General features: G+C 35.4%; 2 protein-coding genes across 3 annotated transcripts in view; both read right to left on the reverse strand.

Annotated features, from left to right (window-relative positions):
- The window catches only part of ZBTB24 (zinc finger and BTB domain containing 24), a 16,123-nt gene extending 14,716 nt beyond the window's left edge, over positions 1-1,407 (reverse strand). For both annotated transcript variants that reach the window (XR_004082993.1, XM_005418421.2), the window contains exon 1: positions 1,326-1,407. The gene's annotated coding sequence lies outside the window, so the exon portion shown is untranslated. The remainder of the gene's footprint in view (positions 1-1,325) is intronic.
- AK9 (adenylate kinase 9) overlaps positions 1-19,620 on the reverse strand; it is a 61,928-nt gene that overhangs the window by 2,438 nt on the left and 39,870 nt on the right. The window contains exons 22-34 of the mRNA XM_031066629.1: positions 16,826-16,944; positions 15,364-15,583; positions 14,111-14,173; positions 13,112-13,315; positions 11,999-12,220; positions 9,142-9,355; positions 8,139-8,340; positions 6,824-6,970; positions 5,343-5,563; positions 3,968-4,164; positions 3,290-3,459; positions 2,165-2,263; positions 1,432-1,440 (exon numbers count right to left, since the gene is read on the reverse strand). Coding sequence (XP_030922489.1) covers positions 1,432-1,440; positions 2,165-2,263; positions 3,290-3,459; positions 3,968-4,164; positions 5,343-5,563; positions 6,824-6,970; positions 8,139-8,340; positions 9,142-9,355; positions 11,999-12,220; positions 13,112-13,315; positions 14,111-14,173; positions 15,364-15,583; positions 16,826-16,944 — 2,087 coding nt within the window. The remainder of the gene's footprint in view (positions 1-1,431; positions 1,441-2,164; positions 2,264-3,289; positions 3,460-3,967; positions 4,165-5,342; positions 5,564-6,823; positions 6,971-8,138; positions 8,341-9,141; positions 9,356-11,998; positions 12,221-13,111; positions 13,316-14,110; positions 14,174-15,363; positions 15,584-16,825; positions 16,945-19,620) is intronic.

The raw sequence follows: 19,620 nt of genomic DNA on the forward strand, positions 1-19,620 counted from the left end.
TTGTCTCCTATTTAAATGTGAGATTAGAGAATTATGTTAATTGAAGATGAGAAGGTCTAACTTCACATAGAAATAGGATGAACTAAATTTTCAGGGGGCCACAACTTAAGGTGCTTTGATAATTTTTTTTTATCAAGAATGGCATAACTACTCTGAAGGGATGCACAATAATAAGTAATTCTGTATTTGCAACTAATCACAAAATCAAAGGATGGGTCAGGCTGGAAGGGACCACATTGGGTCATCTGGGACAACCTCCCTGCTCAGGCAGGGTCATCCCAGAGCACACGGCACAGGATTGTGTTCAGATGGCTCTTGAATATTTCCCCTGATGAAGACTGCACAACTTCTCTGGGAAAGCTGTTCCAGTGTTTGGTCACTAGCACATGAAGGAAGTTCTTCCTCACATTCAAGTGATTTGTCAGTGTACAGGAATGCTATATCTTAAAGCTGGAAGCAGTCCTACCCAGTGCTAGAAGAAGATAACTTGTTTTCCTGGATTCCTATGGTCAAACTGTTTGGCACTGCATGAGAAGAAGATATTTCTGCACTTGCATAACCCTTCTGGTTCATCATCCACTCCTAATAATGATTTAATGTTGCAATATATGAGCAAAACATTCCTAGCATGGGCATCCTTATGTTAGCAAAGCCATGCTAACAATAGAATGAAAACAGCCTTTGTGAATGAAGCAAACTACAGTATAAAAGCAGTTTGGTGGCTTAGGAATTGTACATTTATGCAGGGGCTTAACCATGTGCTGGCCCTGTTCAATGGTCTTCCTTCAAAAAGCTGTGCTAGCAAAAACAAAAATCTGTGACAGTTCAAGAAAATTCTGGAGGGCTCTGGAAACTACATGAGGAAACACATGATGTGAAAAAATAATTAAGCTCTGAAAAAATAATTGAGCTTTGAAAAAATAATTAAGATTGGTATTATCTAAAAGAATAAGTAAAAATGTAAAATACAAAAGGCCAGGTGAAGTTCACCCAGTGAACAGGTTAGCTTATAAATTACAAAAGTGGAGGGTTGAAAGAAATGTCATTCTTGCTCCAGAAATCTCCAGCAGTAGTAGAAACCAGTCCAAAGCTATAGCAGAGCTGCAAACAAGGACATTGAAATTGAGAAAGTTGGCAGTAGTTAAGCTGACTGCAAACTATTAAAGATTATTACGTGCAACTGATATCTCTGGCTGAAAAAAAACCAAACAGAAATTCTAAAAAAAAAGCAAATATGAACACAAATTGTCTATCTATATTGTATCAGAGGACTTATGTCATTTATACAATTAGTTATTTTTATAGCATGCTATTTTATACACTACCTTTCAGATGGAAGGAGACAAAAAGCAGAGCAGTTTCTTTCACACTTAGGAATGGAAACTTTGGCTTAAGGCTGCCAACTTCATGCAGAGCTTTTATTAGAGAAGTTGCAACTCCCTAAAGAAAGAAAATAGGTTTAAAAGACCATTACAGAAATCTCGAGCAATGCCTTATCCTGTTGTAACGCAGATCTAACAATACAGGATGATATCCTAAGTTGGTGAATAGTAGAAGACAACAAATCAGCATAAAATAGGGAGGGCTGTGACCATGAATCATTTTTTTATTTATTCATGTGTCCAAGTGTATCAAACTACTCTTAAATTTTTCCAAGTAAGTTTGTGTCTATGCTGGTGTTAAAAGTCAAACCAAAATGTGCTCTTACAAGATATGATAAACAACTAAGTCAGAAAATCTATCATCATATAATACTGCAGCTTATTATCCCTCTCTGACGGTCTTGTATTTTTTCCATTAAAACTCCAAACATCTGTTATTTTAAAGCTTGAAAAAAAAGATTCTCAATTGTAATTAAAACATTTTCAATAAATATAAGACTCAAATGCATTAAAAAAACAAAACAAAAACAAAACCAACTGAGTGGGATATGCTATATATCACAAAATCATGTCTTAAAATAGAAAAACAAAAACTGGCCTGTTCAAGGTATCCAGGCAAAGGAAGTGTAGTTAGTAGCATTGGATCTTTTTTTGGAGGGAGTTTATGGGGAAGCTTCAGATTCCCATACTTCTCTGGTAACCTAACCAGATATAAAGTAAGCACTTTTAAGATGTATGAACAGTGACGTGATTGAAGGTTAAAATGCAGTTAGTGTATTTACCTCATAAATTTCTGAAGCTTTTCTTCACTTTCAAAAATATATACCTTGTCTTGGTATTTTGCTGCATACTCGATGTTGCCAGGCACCAAAGCTTCATATCTGAAGAGATGGAGCAAGAATAATTCATTCATAGAAAACATAAAACATAATTTGTGTGGAGTAAATTCATGAGCTACCGCTAGCCTTCTGGTAATTTAGCAAGTGTAGCAACTACAAAAAAAATAGCAACTGGATAATCCAAGTTTCCACTATGTGATGGACAGTTACAAGGTTAAAAATCTCATAGAGTCTCTGTGGGGGAATAGAATAAGAAAATAAAGATAATGCAGAAGGTAATCTCACCCCTGAGGAGTTGCAGCTGTACTAATTACCAGAGATTAGGAACAGGCCTGCCCTTAACAGGCCACAGCTGTGTCCAATGAGAATGAGTGCTATGAAAGAGTGGGTTAGCAGGTTGAGAAGTGAGTTAGCATTTGTTGGCTTGGAGGTTGTTAGAGTTTGTGAAGAAGGAGTCAGTGCTGTGAGGAGCTGCTCATAAGAAATCACCAAGAATGTATGGAACCTTTGCAATAAGATGACAAGTCTCTGCCTCAAAATCTGCTTATTAAGGAACTTTTTATACTGCTTCTTTAGAGCTCCTCTATTTAAAACGCCAATCATATTTGTTCAGGAGATTAAAAAGGGATAACACAGAATTGGCTGTTATGGTTTTCCTCTGATCATAAATTCTTGCATACTGAGGAAATCTGTATCGCTTTATGGTAGAGCTTTATGGATCTCTACAAAAATTATAATAGGTAGTTTTGCATCTACTAGGGATTTATGAGATTTTTTTTAACCTTTGAAGGGTTATGATAGAGAGAATTCAAACTATATCTGTCTATCTTCATCATGAAAGACACCAAGACAACACAGATTCTTGTAGAATCTGTAGCTGTGTAAGTTTTAAAAGATGATTTTTATCTTGATTTCCAAAGCCACAGGTGTAATGTAGAGAATTGTAATTGCTTTTCCTGTCCAAACCCTGAACAACATTAAAAAGCACTTTGAAACTATTTCCTCATTAATGCATTAATATAGGACACACATTCTGTAATTCAGATTATGAAAACTCTAGTGACATACCTCTGTTTTCCATCTAGGTAAGTGACTGGGCAGTATCCCTGCATTTCAGGCTTTACAGGGAATAAGGCCTTCACTTCTGCTGCAGTCAATTTCTTTGGTAGCATATGTGGGGGTGGCAGAGGGTGAGATGCCAGTGATGATACATAAACCTCAGGTTTGCAGCAGAATTTCTGTAGGGAAAAAAGTTTTTATAATGAAAGAAGCACTGTAGGACTGCTACTCAAACTCCAGAGGAGTGGCTCACACAGTTTAGATACCTATTTCTTCTACAATGCAACAGTGTGTTGGCATTGCTGTTGCTCTTGGGTAATTTATTTTCCAACCTACTCTCAGCTGTAGTCACTATTCACCCACCATCCATCTCTACTGCTGTCATAAGCCACTTTCTAACCCAGTCTCTCCACAACAGATAAGGAAAGGAGGAAGTTACTGTTTTCAAATGAATGTTTGATCTGTGGCAATTTGTAAGACGAGCTTTAGTTTAATAGTGTCTGTGCTGTATTTTGTCTGCCTAGACATTTGATAGCAGAAGTAAGCAGAACAAAAGCTTGAATGCTAACAACAGTAGTCTAATTAAAGTTGCGTATTACCTATTTCTGTATGGAATCAAAGAATCTAAGCAACACTGTTCTCTCTTCCCATAATCCCCTCCTTTTGACCTGCTTTTCTGATACGCACTTCCAGTTCTTCCTGTGAAGCCATTCTGTAATAGCGCCCCTGAAATTCTGCAGCAAACTCCAGTGAGGGGCTTACAGAGCAGTCAACCAGTTCACCTTTCTCTGCAAGGCTGACAGGACAGTACTGTCCACACTCCCCCAGCTGCCCCTGAAGTTCCTGGGGAGTGATACATAAACCAGCAATGCTGGCTGCTTTTCCTGTTAATGAAAGCAATTAATGAAAATGTTTAATTTATGAGAGACATAGAAACATCAAACAATTCTACTCAGGAAGGCTACAGTCTAGAAAGTAATAATTTGAAATTTATGTGAGATAATGAGAACTAAAACAGCAATTTGATAATAAAATGAAGTTGTAACTCGTTTTACCAATTAATTTTAATAACATTTTTTAGCATGTAAGAAATACAATAATTATTAATGGTGTGGGATACTCTGCATGCTCAGCTTATTAGTCTGTTCTTCTTTTTTATGATTTGTTTCACTCCTTTGTGTCACTAAGGGACATTTCAGCTATTATCTTATGTCTTTACATTGGTGAAAATGAGTACAAGGTGTGATGAAAGCTCCCCCTTTATTCATCCATATCTTGCAAATGCTACAGTCTATCTGGAGGAAATACATTCAAAATAGTTAATAAAATGTCATCTTGAAACCAAATTACTTAAAAATCATGCTTTTTCAAGCTTGATGTGTAAAAGTTAAGTGTGTCTTAATATTTTTGATTATGACTCCAATCTTTAAGATGGGTGCAGCCACAGAGCTGTAAAAATTAAACCCAAAAGGTGGATAAAGATAAGGAAGTATATTTGCCCTTCAGAGGAATTCTAGTTAAATAGTACAGACATGTTTAAAAGGCATATTTAATCCTGACCAGTGCTGACAAACAAAAAGTCAAATGGGAACTCTGTCATTTTAGAATAAAGTGGTCTTCTTCCTAAAGCACAGAAATTAACTCAGATGGCATACTTAAGCTTATTTCTAGATTTTAAATTAACATCTTCTCTATCCCTTCCTCTTCCTTCACTAACACTAAAGTGAAGGTGCAAGTTAGAGTTCCCCTTGTAACTTTGGGGGTATTCTTTGTGATTTACCACCCAGTGATGCCAGATCTACTACAGACCAAGGGTTCTGACTTCCTTTAGCAGACTTCTGTTACCCTGTTCTTGGAAGGATGGCCTCAGACTGCCCTGTAGTTGGCTTTGCCTTCACTCTTTTCAAGAGATCTCTTCAAGATCTCTGCAGATGAGATTGAAGAATTTGAGGGTATGTGGCCAAGAATTAGCCTCATCCACAGAAAGGTGAAGTTGTCATGTACATAGTACATTGCACCTTTTTAAAGAAACAAATATTCTGGGAAACTGTTTTTCTTTTACCTTCTTTTCTTCTTTCCAGGTATATCTGGATTTGTTTAACAACCAACTGAACTTTCTGCAGAACGGTCTTCCAGACTCTCCATTTGCTATGATTGGCATCAATCACACACCAGTTCTGATGTTCCTTCATATAATAAGTTCTAATATCATCAATGTGCTGTTTATAGCAGGAATTTTTAATAGCTAGAATCTGTGGGCTGTCATGTTCAGGATAAGGAGGTCTAAAGACAATGAAAAATAACAGTGATTTAAATCTGAGGATTAAATAATTTCATTGAATTTCAGGTGTAAATTCTAGAATTCACTGTAAGTTCTTTTTACAAAATTTTGCTTGACATTGTAGAACATATTTGAGAAATACAAATTTCTTTTTAAGATTACCACCAGCTACATTGAAAAGCAGTGTGCTTATGATCAGACAGTACTGTTCAAAAAATGAAGAACAAAACTTTTTCTATTTATGTCCTGAATACAACTCAATTATTTTGCAAAGGATTTGGAAGGTATCAACACATATTACCTGACATACACTACAAATACACCATTAAATGGTACCCTGATATTGCACACTAGATTTGTACTTAAGCCTATGAAATATAATTAGTTTGGTATTTAAAATTAAGTTTAAAGTAAATACTTTCAAAAACACATCTTTGATTAAATTTTTTTGCAATGAAAATTGTCTTCAGTCTTTTAGTAAACAATTTAACATTGTGCTGATTACTTGATAAAAAGAAAGAGACAAAAAGAAAAGGACAAAATGAAAGAGTCATGCAGTAATGCTCCAAGCTATCTGGAACTTCTTAGAAACACTTCCTCTAATGAGAAACAGGTTCTCACACAATTTAATTTTAAGGTGAATGTTCTGTTCTTTTTCATTCTCTGTCTGCTTATAAACTACTTACTGTTCTTCCTCAAAAACAACCAATGGCTCTTTAAACAGAATATTTATCTTCTCAGAAGAACAAAGAAGGGAATGAACTGAATTGAAAGGCTTAGAAGTCCTGAATTCTATACTCTACTAAATATGCATTAGTTTCATATTTTTAAAAGAACTCTGATGAAGTTTTTAAAAGTGAGATTATTAGATGAAGTATCAATATATTTTATAATAATAATTTATGAAAAATAAATTTCAGCAGCAGAGACAAGTGGTAACATTTCTCATGTACAGTTGCATTAAACCACTTAAACTAAGCAGTGGGTGCACAGCATTGCACATTTGTAATCTCAGTCACGCAATTGAAGGATCCGGCCAGAGCCTTCAAACACCTTACATCCTTACTATTTCTGCTCTATGGAAATCAAAGCATTAGAAAGGAGAGGAACTGGTTCCCATGTTTTTCATATATGGAGTTCAGAGACAGCTGAGTTATGCTCCAGGTTAGACACAACCTCTGAGTATAGCACTGAGGAACATAAATAGAGATATTACAATATTGTGTAGAAAATAAAAAAAATCTATCAGGGAGTATCACTACCGGTTTGATCTTTCCTTATCCAGCAGTGCTCTTCTGAACACTTCCTTTGTATCCATATCTAGTTCAAAGATTTTCACTGGAATTATCCTAGTTGATTCCAAGAGATTTACGTGTGCTCTTGTTAGAGGATATCCATCCATTACAACTCTGCACACAAACAGAAACAGAAAAATAGTTTTGAAGAAACTCACTAAGAAGTGAGTTTCCAATCAACCAGTAAGTCTATGTATATTTCTAGTACATTTCCCATGGAGACAAAAGTCTACACCCATGCCACGAAGTTATCACTGCTCTCACTTGACAGGCACATTCCTCACTCCTAAGAATTTACAACGAAATTTTAAAAAATCAAGTAGGCAGAAGAAGAAATAGTAACGAGAAAAGGAAATGTACAAAGGGCAAAAGGTAAGTGGATGGCTGGGACTTATAAAAATGGTGTACTTTAATATTCTGACACATCAATCATTCAGAAACATCATTTTAACTATGAGAAGTCTCCATGTGGATTGGGAGTAGCCATTTTTTTAAGTGGTAAGTAAAATTATTTACTACAGTGTTTGAAGAGTTTTTATAATCATATTGAAGAAGAAATGCTTTTCACATATTAGAAAACACTGGAACAAAATATACTGAAACAATATTCCAGGATTTAATGTCAAAGAGAAGCTGAAAGAATTCTGATCTCAAGCACAAATAATTTTCAGAGATTATTGCAGAATTATCTTCCTCTGCAAGTTCTCCTTTTTGAGGAGAGAAGTTGAATTTTATGAAATACTGATGATAAAGCTTTTTAAGTCTGCCCAGTTTCAAAGGTGTTGCAGTGGGGGAGAAAGAGCCTAGGATTACATATGAATGAGGTGAAAAGACTCGCTGGTTTCAGTTCCTCCTTAATAACTTCAGTTGTTAAGAAAACAAACAAAAAAAAACCCTGAGTACTGAAACAGCCTGCACGATCAAAGAGAATCAGGTGTGTCCAAGTTGGTTCTGGGGATGGTGTAAGAGACCAAATGGTAGTTCTCAAAGGATAGTAGAAGATACTGGCTTATTGACTGAAAAAAAAAGTAACTGTCATAAAGCATATTACTTTGATGTACTGGAATATAGTTACTTGGAAATTGCAGGAAATTCTGCTTCAGTCTCATTTCCCAGAGCAATTGTAAAAAAAAAAATCTCCTTTTGTACAGATTTTTTTTTAGTGCAGAAACCACTGATGTGTTTTAGTGAAATTGTTCTGCAGCAGTAACATGGAAATCCATGCCTATGAGGAGACTGACATGTCTTGGAGAAACCCCCAAAACCCCAAGAAAACTCTTACCCAGTGGGATTATCCATGTGATTTAGCAGAGCCACATTTAGAGCCTGGATGGCCAATTCATCAGGCACGGTGAGTCCTTGGAGAAGGTGGGACTGTACCTTAAGTGCCAGCTCGCTCTCTGGCTGGCTGTTTAGCACAAAGCGAATGGCATCTCCTAGGGACAGGCGCAGGAACCCATAAGCACTTGCAAGTCTCTGGGCAACTGCAAAATATTTCCATTTCAAGTCACAACTTCGAAGGTAAGTAACACCACAATCTGGCATATGCACAGGGCATGCTAACACTATTCAATTTAGAACAAATCTCAGCAGATATAGTCAATATTATTAGAGTGTGTTAGAAAATACGCCTCCATTGCTGTTCCTCTTACAAAACAGCCCATCAGCTACCTCATTTATCCAGGAAATGGGAAATATGCTAAAATTTCATCCTAAATATGAGATCATTTGAACCTTTTTTCTTCCTAACATCCTATTCTAATCAATAACTATAGTTTAAAATTAATGTCCTCCTCCCTCCTCCAGTAAAAAGCATAAATGTGTGGATTGACAGAGTCACGGAGGAGGAAAAGGATGGAAATATTGGGCAATTTTTAATCTAGAAATTTCAAAACAGACTGAGGAGTGGGGAGTTTGGGGTCTTCATCCTTGATCCTAGGACTTTCTCCATTTTACATTAGCTTATATTGACTCAAAAAAGTAAGAAACAATTATAAAATAATAATAAATAATACAAAGGGTATAAATAGCATAAGTCCAGTTTTTCTAAATACAAATCCAGGTCGCTAACATCTTAAGGATCTGGGATAAAATTCAGATGAACAATGCATAACTATCAGACTGTCAAATGAGACACCACAGAATGTTACTAAAAGAATCTGTGCCCAGCAAGAAAAGCAGGAAGACCAACAATATTAATGATTTATGCTTTTTTAATAGCAGTAAGGACAGATACAGCTTCAGTCATTAAAAAATGAGTGTTTTAAATAGATAACTGCTCATACCTGTAGTCTTTCCAGACTTTGGAAGTCCCACAATTGCAATCTTTACTGGCACAGATTGCTTAGGTTTTGGCTGACAAATATATTTGATGGGATTTGTCATAAATGTTTCTTTATTTTCTTTACTTGAAAAGAAATAAATATATTGTCGATGGATTACTGGAAAGACTGTGCTTTCATCCCTTTGCTGTGGCTTGATCACATCTCCTTGGCTTAACTGTGTAATATATAAAATGAGAATCAGTTAATTAGGTTTGACAAAACCTTTTCTTCCTTCATCCCAGAGAAGTGGCTTTATAGGCAGATAGAGGAGTACCAACCATATGACACAAACCATCAAAGCATTCTAAAATTCACATATATGGACATAATATTTTGCTCAAATCTGAGAAACTTCTGTACCTACACTTCTTGTTCAAAAAGATGAAAGAAACATTGAAGACAGAAAAGTATACTTGCTATTTCCAGTAGGTGGTACCATAACACTTTATGTCTGTCAAGATAGTGTAGTCAAAGATTAACATAATAGTTTTTTTTTAATTTTCAAAGAACAAAGAGAATAATTTTATTCCTCAGTGAATTAAACTCACCTGCCTGCCAATAGAAAATACACTGAGAATATTGTATTCACCAGAAGTCATATACAAATAAAGAAAATGTAAAAAGATATCAATAGTTACATTATGGTCAAGTGAAAAACCACAAGATAAGTTGAAAAAGTAATTGGAAAAATACATGCACTTCTGATGAAATCTTTTCAAACACATCAGACAGTCCACTAAAAAGTCTGCAGTGTTGATGGATCATTGACATGTAAGAGATGCAACTGGCAGAAATAGTCATTGAAGTAATACCAGATTAATTCCTTGCACTACTCTTCTCTATGGAAAAACTTTCATCCCTGTGCAGCCCTTCTTAGAAGAACTGTCTTAAAGTGTCAATAAAAGATGCTTTAAAACAAAATAGAGAAAAGCAGTATGTAGAAAAATTGCCCAGACGGCATTCACCTTACTATTCTAAGGGGACTCAGGAATGTAATTCTGAATAATGTGTAACATTGACCTTTCTTCAACAAAGGAAGGAAGATGGGAAAAAATAGCATTTTAAAAAAAGTTTTCCTCCAGCATACAACCTGACAAAAATAGTCCAGTAAATCTGACTCTGTACTGAGCAAACTGAAATACACTAAGGAAAAAACCACACAAGTTACATGCATACATATCAAATAATGGAGAAGAGCCAACTCAGCTTCTTGTCGAGGAAAATCATACATCACAAATCTATTACTATTCTTTGAAGGAGTCAGTAAGGTTGGTCTGGTTATTACTGCTAGAGCTGGGGCTGTTCTACTGTGTAGCATTGTCCTGCCAGACTCTTCTCATACCCTTAGGCTCCTATTCCTGGATGAAGTCATTTCAGGGTGCTTGCTCTCAATTTATGGGATTTCATGAGTCTGTTCTACTGCATATCTGCTTCCATCCCTCACTCAGCTCATAATATTTATTCTCTGCTTATCTAATCAGTTGCATAACTACTTCCCCTCCCCCCCAAATTTAATCTCAAAGTAACTGGAATATACTCAATCTGCCTTTCTACTCCAAAACTTCCAGTCTGTAATAAATTTTAAAATTTCTATTATTATCCTAAAATGCCCTCAAAGTGATCCTATTTCCTTTTCATTTTTATCAGCTTGTACAATTTCACTGTCAGCACACCACTCTTATTTTACCCAATAACGTCCTATGACCTCTTTCTTCTAACTGAATTGTACTTTTTGGTTGGTAAAAAACACTGTATAGAACAAAGGAATGAAGTGGAGAAATGGAATACAAAAATCTGGTGAAACCTGACAGAACAAAGTGCAAGGAGTAGGGTGTAGAGATTAATTACAATTAAACACATAAACTGTGGTTCAGTAGTGGGAAATGATGTAAATGTAGACATATCTACTTCTATTAGTGTGTACCTAGATTATTAGATGCAGCCATGAAAAAGAATGAAGATTCTGATCCTAAGGTTAAAGAGAGACAAATGTGATCTGGAACAGGTGAAAACTCAACATGACACTATACAAAAGGGAATAAAATGGTTTCATTAATTGGCATAGTAAAATGAAAGCCAAAGTATGTTTCCTTCAGGGGCTTTGTGCTTTCTGTATGTTGTTCACTGGACTTTTTTTCAACTAATCTTCCTTTTAAATTTTTATTTACTCACAATCCAATCAGCTTTTATTTCTACCATTAAACCAAAAGAATTACCTGAGAACATTTCATTTCCTACCTTGGGGATAGTGATAAGTACTTTCTGACCTCAATTTTCCAGATCTCTAGTAAAATAGCATGGAAATAGATTTGTTGCTCTTCAAAAATTTTAAATTTTGACAAGAAAGAATTATTGCTAATGAATTAAGCACATCTAACATTTTTTGCCGCTACTGGGTTTGGTGGTCAGTTGTGCGTGTGGCTTCTTACAAATTCATATTCCAAATCCTTTCCATTTGTTCTCACTACTGTTGTAAAGTTTAAAGACCTTCTGTGTTGTCCTGTGTATTGTTAAGTTAGGCATTTCTTTCTGATTCAATGCCACCTTTAATCATGTCACCAATGACAGTGTAACAAATTCTACTAAATGCTTTTCAGCCTTAAATTAGCTGCAATACTGAAAAGACCAACACCTTTTATTATTACGGCTTGCTGTATTTTCTGTATATTCAGTCATGTAATTTTGATTCAGTAATGTAATTTTCATTAAATATTTCTGGTATTAGTTGCTACTGTCTGATAACATCTTGTTAATGTGAAATGTATTTTTAAAGAGTGTCAACTCTTGAAAACACTCTTCAGCCATTTAAGAACATTACCTTGACTGGATCCCACTGACCAAAAGAGCTTCGTAATTTATATGAGTAAACTAGCATCTTCTGTGCAAGTGGCAAACTTATTGGGTAACATTTCTCAAAAATGCTCCTGCGGTTTTCCACTAGGGGTTTCAGCTTTTTGTATATTTGGTAGCACACAACACGAGGCTTCCGTCCTCCATTGATCTCAACTGGCGGTATTTGTAACTTTTCAACCAGTTCTTCCTGGTTAAGAAAACAAAATGAAATATTAGAATCATAAATGCAATCAGATTTTTAATAAAGACTGATGGCAAGATTTTCTGTGAACTATCAAGGATTTCCTAAGCACGTTCTCAGTCAACATAGATCAGCAAAGTTTGGTGGGAATTGGTCTTCCTGCCCACTGAAGTTTAAACTTCTATATTAGGTGTCACACTGCTACAATATTGTATTATCTAGTTTTGAAAACCTTCTTTCTGGTCAGTGGATAGAACTTCCTTTAAATCGTGATTAGCTTCTTCCTGAAGTGAAGTACTTCGTAGATAATAAACAAATGTTACTGATCTACCTACTGCCTTAGATGTGGCATTAGCGTTGCAGATATCTGGTGTTAGATCAGGTTACCTTGCCAAAGGCAATTGCACTGATTTCAAGAAAATTATGTTACTAGGTGTGGGAATGATGCCAAACACCTGGTATCTTAACCAAGATTAGATTTGGATTTTTTCTTTACATTTGGTTTCATCACCAACAACTAGGATCTGCATTAAAAAATAGAGGTGTCTAATAAGAGTTTTGCCTCAAAACTTATTTTGAAATACTGCTCATACATTCATAACTGTTTAGGTTGGTTGCCTGTGTCAACTGACCTATCAAAAATGAAATGACACCAAGACTGAATAGGTCTACCCAAAAGCTTCCTTTTTTTTTTCCCTCTACTATATTAGTAGTATAAATTATATGCTCTTTAAAGTTTATACCTTCTCAGTACAGTCTTCATCTTGTTCACATACTTAGATAATGAGTACAGCAGCAGTTATTTAGGCACTATAATTTTTAAATGTGAAAAATAATTATGGAAATTCTTCTTCATGTGATCATATATTTTAACACAATAAGCAGTGGTATCAGTACCTGCACACTTTGTAATCCTTCTAATTCTGATTCAAACCTCTCTGAAATCTCATTTTGCATGCGCTCAACAGCTTCTTCTTCATTTTCTTCTTCTTCTGGTTCTTCCTCTTCTTCTTCTTCTAAAAACTCTTCTGCAAGTATAGCTTCAATATCTTCATCCTCCTCCTCTGCAGCAGCTTCGTCATTATCCTTATCTGCTAAAGCCTATAAAGAGAAAATATTTTGTTGTTTCATGTCTATGATACAGATATTTTGAAGGAACATATGGTATTCTTGTCCCTTTTTAAATTAAAAAAAGCCATTGATTCAACTAAACCTCATTTTGGGACATCCTTTATCATATGCAAAAAATCTAGTAAATTCTAGAATCTTATTTCAGAAGAAAATACAGCAGTATTGCATAGTGCATACAGTGATGCATCATATCAGTTCCAAGAGTACTTTAAAAACCTGAAGAGCTACACTGCAGTTTTGATGAGTGTTTTTTCATACATGGTATTGTAGTTTGACAGGACTTTGTTACAAACAAGCATGTTTGATGAACGTGTAGCTGACAGAATATCATGAGCAGTCAAGCAGTACATTAATGCGTTTATAAATATATTATGTAATTGACTTTGGGCAGAAATCCTAGTACAGTCCTATTCTGGATTAACCATACATTTGATAGTGTACTTAAAGGCACATGCCTAATTTCAATTAGTGGTGCTACTCTTATGCTTATAAATGAGATACTTTAAACACATTCATAAGTATTTTCCTGAATTGAAGCATATATGGAGAATTCTTTTAAAATAGTCTTTAGTCTTCATGAATCCATAGTTTTTAAAGCAATTTAAACATAACATAAAATTATTTTTGAAAGCTGAAGTTTCTGGCAGTCTATCATAATTTTACTTTTCTACATTGTCCTGAACTCTGTGACTAAAAGCTCTAGAAAATTCTATGGTATGAATGCAAATGCTTCTATTTAAAAACTGTCTTATTAGGTTTTCTTACCTCCTGCTTCTTTTTCTGTTGCTCTGCTAGAAGTTCTTCCCTTCTTCTGGCAATCTTCTCATTCTGTTAGTGAAAAGAAGATGTAAAAAGACTGATGATACTTCCTAATAAAAACTCCCCTCTGAAAATTGGTAATGTAATCTATAATTAACACTTTTCTTTCCACCTGAAATTTTGTTTCAGTTGGTTCTAATGTTAAAAAATACTACCTAGAGTTTGAAATGTTGCAGACCAGATATAACTCTCTACTAGGCAATCATGTAAGCATATTTTCCAAAAAATAATATGGCAACTTCTGAGATTGATATTAGAGGAATAAAAAAGACTGTGATTCTTATCACATTGAAAATATAGTAATAGGTTTATTGGTAAACTACAGAGTTTCTAAATTTATAGGTGGTTTCTATAGGTGGTTTTCACACATTTGGCAAAGGGGTGACAGTATGGTGGTAAATGTGTGGTGGTCCCCTTTGACTGTTTAGAGATATTAATGGTATTGTATAAGTCTTGTCCCAAAATCTGTTGTCCTAACTTACTGTGTGTCAGCTGCTCTGTAGTAATTATGCTCAGACCTTTTCTGATATTATATGTGAAGTATTCCTCACTTTTACACAAAATGAGGAACCTTGAAAATATTACATGTGCCGGTTGTAAATGTCTGCATAGAGGCTTCAGGTTACCTCAACCAATCTGTAACCTGTTCAACAGTAGGCACAGCTTCATTAGAATGGGACACAGAGCAGCTGCAACAGCACTGAGAATGTGACTGAGAGTTACTGCATTCCTGTGCAGAGCATCAGAGTTGGGAACACAGACACACTGCCCACACGGTAGTGAAGTCAGCCTGTGGGAGGTGCTGATAACTCAACAGCACATGCTCAGGGAATCTGGGATGCAGCAATACTACAGTGCATCAACTGTCTGATTTTTTTATTGCCATATTCACTCCCTCCATCGACTTGCCTTTTTTCCTGGACATTCCAGGACTGCCATTTATCTTGCAGCACAGCTGCTTTTTTTGGGCTTTGAGATGTCCAAACTCTGCATGCATTCATTGCACAGAAGAGGAAAGGAGCCCTAAATTATTTTTGGTTCCTACAGTAAGCCTAGGAATGCTGTGAATGTGTAGCACTTTTTCTCCTGGCTCCAATACCTGTGTGCTCTTCACAGCTTTGGGAGTTTCAGAATCTGTGTTCAGACCTCTCCTGTAGAAGCAACAACAACAACAAAATAACATAGGGCTGAAAACTTACCCTTATTTTTGCTTTTAGTTCCTTCAGCTTCTTTTTATATTCCTTTTTTTTAAGCTGTTTTTCTTTCCATTTTTTCAGACGTGGAGGAAAAAGACGGTTAAGAATGTCACCTTCTTCTACTTGAATATAAATTGCAACATCAGGACAGAGTCCTCGTTCTGACAAATAGCTGGCTTCATCTAAAGTACGAGGGAAGCCATCCAGTATAAAGCCTGTGGACCTAATTGGAAAATAAGATATTTATTATGACACACTGTAGTTCGAAGTGCAACACAAAAAACATGTAATTATTTTGGAAAAACCCACAAACCCTCCCATATTAAATGCATATATTAGGAGCAAAATTTTAAAAATACTTTTAAAACTACTTTCAGCTAGTTTCTTTTGACAATGTAAAACTGTTATTTCGTTGTGTATTTTAATTAGTGTATTTACAAATTAATTTCTTCTGAGGTTTTAATGTGCAATGCTTAAATATTTTTAAAGAACTTAAAAACCCAAAACTAATTGTGTCCTCAGACTTGCTTATGTGACTCTAAAAACAATACATCTTAGGCACTGGTCTCAAAAAAGAGAAGGTGCCCCAAACACTTTTCTGGTAACAACTCTCAAGGAAAGCTTGTACCTGAAAATTTATGTTTCTTCTGTAGTATGAGAAATTGACCACTGAGCATGATTTATATTTCTCTTCCTGCATATGTTAAAAACAAGTCAGTTATACCTGGAAAGCTCTATGGCTTACTGGAGCTCTTACAGTTTTGAATTAGACGAGTAGTTAGGTAAGGATGAGTGTTGTGTTGATAAGAAGCTAATATTCACATCTATTACTTTAGGCTTTAACAGGATACATTGTAAAATTGCAGAAAACCAAAGAAGCTAGAAGAAGTGGAAGTGGAGGAAAGAAAAGTAGCCCTGGATGCTGTGGGGAAGAAGAATACAACATAGTATAGTTTAGTGGTGTAATATATTGTGATGTGACACAATACACTGTCATTTAATACAATGTAATATTATAACTATGCATAATGCTGGGTAATTTTTTGTCTTGGTGCATTCCTTTTTTCCTAGAACTCATCTCCCTGTTTTTACAGGTTCTCTGTGTAGAGAACCATTGTCCCATATCTGTAGTCAGGACAAAAATTATATAAAAATAGAAAAGATTTGTTTTCATATCTATCCTGTAAGACCATGAAAACTATCCAGCTATTCAGGAGATTTAATCCAATTCAGGTGTGCCAAGTACTTTTGTCCAATCCTGTGTGCAGCATATGAAACATGATATTACTGTCAAAATATTAATTAAAATAGTACAACAAAACCACGACTGACGGGTAGGTCATTACTTATAAAAAGTACAAAAGAATTGAAATAATCTCTGTGATAGTTATTTACAATTGTGGACACAATGGATGATATACTTCCTAAAATTAATTAAAGAAAGAGAGAATTTAATTACAGTTACCGGAATGGCTCTTTCTTCCACCAGTCAGGAACAATCTTATCAAGGACTTCTGGAGGCAGCTCTCTATTATCCGTTAGATTTGCTTTGATTGCCCGTTCCTCATCAGTTAATTCCACTTCCTTTATGTAAAGAAAATCCACCAAAAATGGATGAAATGAAAAAAACCCCAAAAACCAAAATCAATCAACCAACCAAAACCAGAAAAAAGTATCTACTGGACATATTTATTGTTTTTTGCTAAGTAGGGTACTGTCTTCATTTGACTTAAACTAGCAGAAACAAACTCATTAAATCATACTACTTTATACATTTTAGGCAATCCCCTAAAATTAGGGCAATTGCTGCTGTATGAGTTTTAATGAAACCTAAAATCAAGCACAACTGTTAAGTATTTAATTATACACATGCTCAACTCAGAGGAATAGAAACTGAAATGAGCATAGTTTCTCCTAATTGCCTACAAGCTCTTTTCCACTTGGCTATACATGTTCCCATGCTGGAAGACTACCTGCACTACATCAGAATGTTTTTTCACTTTTTGAAAGCAACTATTATATTTGGATGGATTAAAAAAAATATGTTGAAGAAGGATATGTAAGGTTATTGAGTATAGGCAGAAGAACAGATACCAGACAGATAGCATTGTTCTATACAACAGTAATAGTATTAATGACTAGTCAAATGCAGAGTATTCAAATGCCAAATCAAACTACTCAATTATTGTGGAAAACTATTAGGGTTTTTTCCCAGAATACATAACTCTGTGAGATTGATATGGTTGAGGATGCATTTCTCATAGAATGGCTTCCTGTCACAGACTGTGGTAAAAAATATTGAAAACATGGTATAGTTAGTTTTCATAATCAGTTTACACAATTAATATATCAAGAATCAAAATGTGTCTGTTATCAAAAGGCCATAGCTGAATAAGAATTCCTATACCTGACATCTATTCTGATAATGTAGCCAAAAGAACTTGAGAATATGCTGGAAGTAACAGCTCTAATGTAGTGTGTATGAATAATAGCTTCTCTAGTGCCTGACACAGTACATATATTTAAAGATGTTTGTATGACAGAAGATGCCTAAGTAGACAAAGTGGTAGCCAGATTTGCCACACAGAGGCATCTTGAGAGAAATGTGTGAAGTGGGAGGAAACAATAAAACATATAAAAATGTATCACTGACATTACCACTGCTAAAGAGAGGTAGGAATGGTGTTTGCATGAGATAAAAGAGAAGAAGCACAAGATGTATATTCCAGGTAGAAAAAAGAGAACACCCCACAGAGCAGTGATTTGAAGGACAAGGTTTTCCCCCCAGACCTGTCAATGATGTGGCACTAAAACAACCAGGATGATATCTTCCCAGACTGCATGGTATATTTTTGTTTGCCTTTAGTGGTTTGCTTTGAACATTATAGCCGACTTTAAGCTTTGACAGATAAACTTCTACTGTCTTGTGCCAAAGTGAAAGAGAATGATACAATGAAATTTAATGAAATTTGGCAGAATTGAAGGGTCAGTGAAAAATAAGATAGTCAGACAGTCCAGTGGCATTCATATTCAGAGAAATGCCTGGGAACTCTACAACCTTGGAAATTATCCTCTAGAGTTTTGTGCAGGGACCAATGATTTCTAAACTGAACTGAAATTGTAAGAGCTGTGCTTAGGTCACAGCATCAGATTAAGCACTTTAAAAGAAATATGAGAAAAAAAGAAACTAATTTGAAGATTGTTTCCCAGCAGATATAAAGATGACAAGGAAAAAATAATAACAGAAATGCCTTGGCGTAAGACATGTATTTATGCCAAAAAAATAAAACTGAGTGAGAGCCAGCTATAACCATCAGTGCCAGGAACACTTGCCATATTTTTGGCTGTGATGATCGAGATGTAAAAGAAACTGACTTTTCAAAAGAACCCCCTCTTTGATTTTGATGAAAACCTGGATTTTTGTTCTGACATCCATGATTTTCATCTGTACTCTATCTGTGCTGAAGCATTTGCTTCCAATATTACCTGCCCTTGTATTATTTCATCAGAACACTACCTTCCACGTTATCAGGGACCTGCTCCACTTCTCAAGATAGTAGAGTGGCCTTTAATGTACCTTTGGCAGCTCTTTCAGCACCTGCAAGTGCACCCCATTGACTTGTATATGTCCAGTTTACATAAATGATCCAAAATTTGATCCTATTCTGTTTTTGAGTGGTACCATTTTTTACCCAGGCCTTCCTGTTAGACACAGAACCCTCTAGGCCACAGATTAAACTGTACTTGCAAAGACCACATTTCAGTGTCAGACTCATATTTTCTAGATCTTTTACTGCTGTAAAAGAGCACAAATAAAATTAAATTCAGAGCCCTCGTTATTTTCCACTAGCATTGGGTGCTCATCTTCCTAATACTGTGCCTGAGTGTTGTCTCTGTATGCCTCCTCCTCTGTATCCTGCTGCCTCTCCTGCCTCCATCCTTAAATCCTGTAGTAGGAAGTGTCTGAAGATCTTTGATGACCAGTAACTTGAGGGAACTTGGCAGATATCAGGAGCACACACTAAAAAAAAAGGCTCTTAAAATGTGATGTAGAAACACATTTCTTCCTGAATCTTTGAGTGTTGGATAAATCCTTATTTTTGTTGGGTGAGAGATAGATTTTCAGTTTTTTACTACACTTTTTTGAAAGATTCATGTGCTGTGTACCTGTGGTGAGACTTCTCCACATAACGAATGGCTTTTATTATATCCATTGCTATCTAAAGAATATATTTGCATTAAAACTTTGTAGATTTTTTC

Source organism: Geospiza fortis, unplaced genomic scaffold, assembly GCF_000277835.1.
Source record: "Geospiza fortis unplaced genomic scaffold, GeoFor_1.0 scaffold98, whole genome shotgun sequence".
Classification (NCBI taxonomy): Eukaryota; Metazoa; Chordata; class Aves; order Passeriformes; family Thraupidae; genus Geospiza; species Geospiza fortis.